General features: G+C 60.6%; 2 protein-coding genes across 2 annotated transcripts in view; both read left to right on the top strand.

Annotated features, from left to right (window-relative positions):
• Positions 1-712, top strand: part of VDBG_02349 (initiation-specific alpha-1,6-mannosyltransferase) — a gene marked incomplete at both ends in the record, with an annotated part of 1,145 nt that extends 433 nt beyond the window's left edge. Inside the window, 2 exons of the mRNA XM_003008115.1 lie at positions 10-606; positions 663-712. Coding sequence (XP_003008161.1) covers positions 10-606; positions 663-712 — 647 coding nt within the window. The remainder of the gene's footprint in view (positions 1-9; positions 607-662) is intronic.
• Positions 713-1,657: 945 nt separating this feature from the next.
• VDBG_02348 (short-chain-fatty-acid-CoA ligase) lies at positions 1,658-3,463 on the top strand (the record flags this gene model as incomplete). Its single annotated transcript, XM_003008114.1, has 1 exon — positions 1,658-3,463. One exon carries the CDS (start codon positions 1,658-1,660, stop codon positions 3,461-3,463), a length of 1,806 nt encoding a protein of 601 aa, XP_003008160.1.
• Between the last annotated feature and the right edge of the window lie 176 nt (positions 3,464-3,639).

The raw sequence follows: 3,639 nt of genomic DNA, 5'->3' as shown, positions 1-3,639 counted from the left end.
TGCTCGAAGCCTACAACGCGGCTGCGCTGCCCGTGCTCAAGGCCGACTTTTTCCGCTACCTCATCCTGCTGGCGCGCGGTGGCATCTACTCGGACATCGACACGTATGCCATTCGGTCTGCGCTCGACTGGGTTCCCGACCGCATCCCCACTACGTCCATTGGCCTCGTCATCGGCATCGAGGCCGACCCCGACCGCCCCGACTGGCACGACTGGTACAGTCGCAGGATTCAGTTTTGCCAGTGGACCATTCAGGCGAAGCCCGGCCACCCGGTGCTCCGCGACATTGTCGCGCGCATCACAGAGGAGACACTCAGGAGGGTCAAGGCGGGGCAGCTGTCCAAGGTCATGGATGACAACGTCGTCGAGTTTACCGGCCCGGCCGTGTGGACGGACACGGTGTTCGACTACCTCAATGACGCGCGATACTTCGACATGGCCCACTCCAAGGGCCCCATTGACTGGCGCAACTTTACGGGCATGGAGCAGTCGAAAAAGGTGGGCGACGTCGTCGTGTTGCCGATTACGAGCTTCAGCCCAGGCGTGCAGCAGATGGGGGCCAAAGACGACGACGATCCGATGGCGTTTGTGAAGCACGAGTTCGAAGGTATGTCATTCGCCGAGGTGTTTGTTCCGCGACCTCTTTTGCTGACTGCCTCGCAGGCACGTGGAAGCCCGAGGCGCTGCGTCACATTGGCGAAAACAACGATTAGCGGCCACGGCGCCCTGCCACGACGACACGACCTTGTTTCTTTTCCCGTTTTTTTTTTCCTGACTAGAGTGCCCATTTTGGTACATTGCATTACTACAACCCGGCGTTGGGACGTTTGGGTTGTCGGCCCATGGGCACGACTGGCTCGTCCCTCCCCCCCCCCCTCTCCCTGCGATGGCCCTCGCAGCGACGGAGTGCATCACTCGGAGGGCGGCAGGGCGATATCGCGCATAGATGTATTACTTCTACTTTCACATAGACGGTCTTGGTGGCTTTTGGGGTTTCAAAAGGTGGAGGAGGTAGAGGGAGCATAGCAGCACGTCCAGGAATTGAAGAGCAGGATGTTGTGTGGATGTGTTCTGAGTTGGCTCTCTTTGTATTATACCCAGTTGAAGGAGAGTCGGAGGAGAGGAATTGATCCGAGTAAATGTTCGTCTTATCATTGCTTTCGGCCGAGTGGCAGTGTTATGGTGGGTGTTGGAGACAGCAGCCGTGATCCGTGCCCTGTTTAGCTGCCTATAGGTGCATAGGGTCTAGGGGTACCTAGGTGAAGGTAGGTGGCCAGGGCCTAGGTAGTTGCTGAGGAGGCCAAAGGCGGCTAGGGACGGCAAGAGTACGTACCCCGCATTCTCTCCGCATCGTGCTTTCCCCGTCTTGGCGGATGCACCTCCCCGAGGCTCAACGCCAGCCAAGGTAAAGGCGGCTCTTGCCCGTCACTAGCCATGATCACCGCTCGTCAAATCAACGACATCAGCCTCCTCCTCTGCTTCTTTGCTTAGACGACCGTACAATTGCTTCTCATTCTCCCTGTTCCAGCTTCTTCCATCCTGGCTTTTCAACTCGATGCTCCCGAACGATACCACCGAGCTGTCCTAGTCTGCCGGCTTCATAGGGTGCCAGCAACCCCTCTTCTCCATAACATCCCACCTCCGCCTGCCCATCAGCCATGCTTCTGACCCCTTCACGATGCCTGCAGCGCAGCCCCAGGTCTCTAGAGAGACTGCTCAGACTCGGAGATCCGGCTTCGCGAAGATGTCTCTCCGCAATGAGGGACAGTCTCAGTCTTGGCCCTGACCAGGTAGGTTTCTCAGCGGGGGGGGGCCACCACAAGGGAGAATCTCAAGCTCTAACAATGGGCCAGCCTGCGTTGCTACCCCACACGATTCCGGAGCACTTCGCATCCATCGTTTCTCAGTTCGGCGACAGGCCAGCAGTCGTCGCTCGCTCGCCTACAGCAGTGGCACCAGACCTGCCCACTTCGGTGGCAGACTTTCGGGAGACGAGCCTCACCTATGAAGCCCTGGACCTGCTCTCCAATCGTCTCGCCAACAGCCTGCGCTCTCTCGGCGTCAAAAAAGGCGACCGTCTGGCCGTGAGCCTCGGGAACTGCAGCGAGTTCGCCGCCTTGACCTATGCCGCGTTCAAGCTCGGCGCCATCCTAGTCCCTCTTAATCCTGGCTTCAACGTCAAGCAGGTGACGGCTGGCCTTGACTTTCTCGGCGTCGAGGTGCTCATCATTGGAGCCGTTACAGACCTGGCTTATAAGCCGTGCCGCGGGCGAAGCAATGAGGAGTTGCTGCGGTCGCTCGTACCGAACCTCGAAGGGACCAAGGTTGAATCCCCCACCGTCCCGTCACTCAAGACGATTGTTGTTCTCGACAACACAACGTCTCATCCCCTCGTCAACTTTCCTCTCAAATCATACCGCGCCCTGACTCCTTTTGATCGTCTCATTGACGGTTCCCTCAACGCTATCACACCAGACGCGCCGCTGTCGGCGTCAGACACGATCAACATCCAGTTCACCTCGGGCACGACATCAACACCCAAGGCCGCCATGCTCACACACACGGGCATCCTCAACAACGGCGCGTTCATTGCTGGCCGCATGGGGCTCAACCCCTCCGACCGCATCGTCGTGCCACCGCCTCTCTTCCACTGCTTCGGCTGCATCCTCGGCTACATGGCCACAGCCACGACGGGTGCCGCCATCCTGTTTCCCTCCCCCGCCTTCGACCCCTCGGCAACACTGCGAACCGTCGCCGCTCACGACGCGACGGGCCTCTACGGCGTCGCCACCATGTTCATCGCCGTCCTCGACGCCCTGGCCGCCGGCGTCGTCGACCCCGCCGACCTCCCCCGCAATCTGACCAAGGGAATCGCAGCCGGCAGCTCCGTACCGGAGGCTCTTATGCGCCGCCTCTATGCAACCCTCGGCCTGCGCGACCTCGTCATCTGCTACGGCCAGACGGAGACGAGCCCCGTCAGCTGCATGACGCAGCCAGACGACCCCCTCGGACTGCGCACCACGACCGTCGGCCGCGCCATGCCCCACACCGCCGTCAAGGTTGTTGACCCCCTCGACCGCTCGCGCATCCTGCCGCGAGGCGAAAAGGGCGAGCTCGCCGCCGCCGGCTACCTCGTCATGCGCGGCTACTGGGGTGACGCCGCGCGCACGGCTGAGGACCGCATCGACGAGTCAGACGGCCGCACCTGGATGTACTCGGGCGACGAGGCGAGCATGGACGCCAACGGCTACGTCGCCATCACCGGACGCATCAAGGATCTCATCATCCGCGGCGGCGAGAACATCCACCCCCTCGAGGTCGAGAACTGCCTGCTGCAGCACCCGCTCGTCAGTGATGCGTCCGTCGTCGGCGTCCCTTGCGACAAGCTGGGCGAGAATGTTGCCGCGTTTGTCGTGCGCGCCAAGGCGGGGTCGGCGGGCGGAAAAGGAACTCACGGAGGATGATGTTTCGGAGCTGGTCCGGGAACACCTCTCTGGCCACCTCGTGCCGAAGCATGTGTTTTGGGTGGATGATTATCCCAAGACGGCGAGCGGTAGATTTAGAATTTAAATTGCGGACCAAGGCCCAGGAGCTGCTCGGGTTTGCTTAACCTGTTCGACTTCCAACTTTGCCACTCGTG

The sequence above is a fragment of the Verticillium alfalfae genome, genomic scaffold (genome assembly GCF_000150825.1).
Source record: "Verticillium alfalfae VaMs.102 supercont1.2 genomic scaffold, whole genome shotgun sequence".
In the NCBI taxonomy this organism is placed as follows: domain Eukaryota; kingdom Fungi; phylum Ascomycota; class Sordariomycetes; order Glomerellales; family Plectosphaerellaceae; genus Verticillium; species Verticillium alfalfae.
Note: the sequence above shows the minus strand (reverse complement) of the source record. Positions and strands in the feature narration are given on the sequence as shown.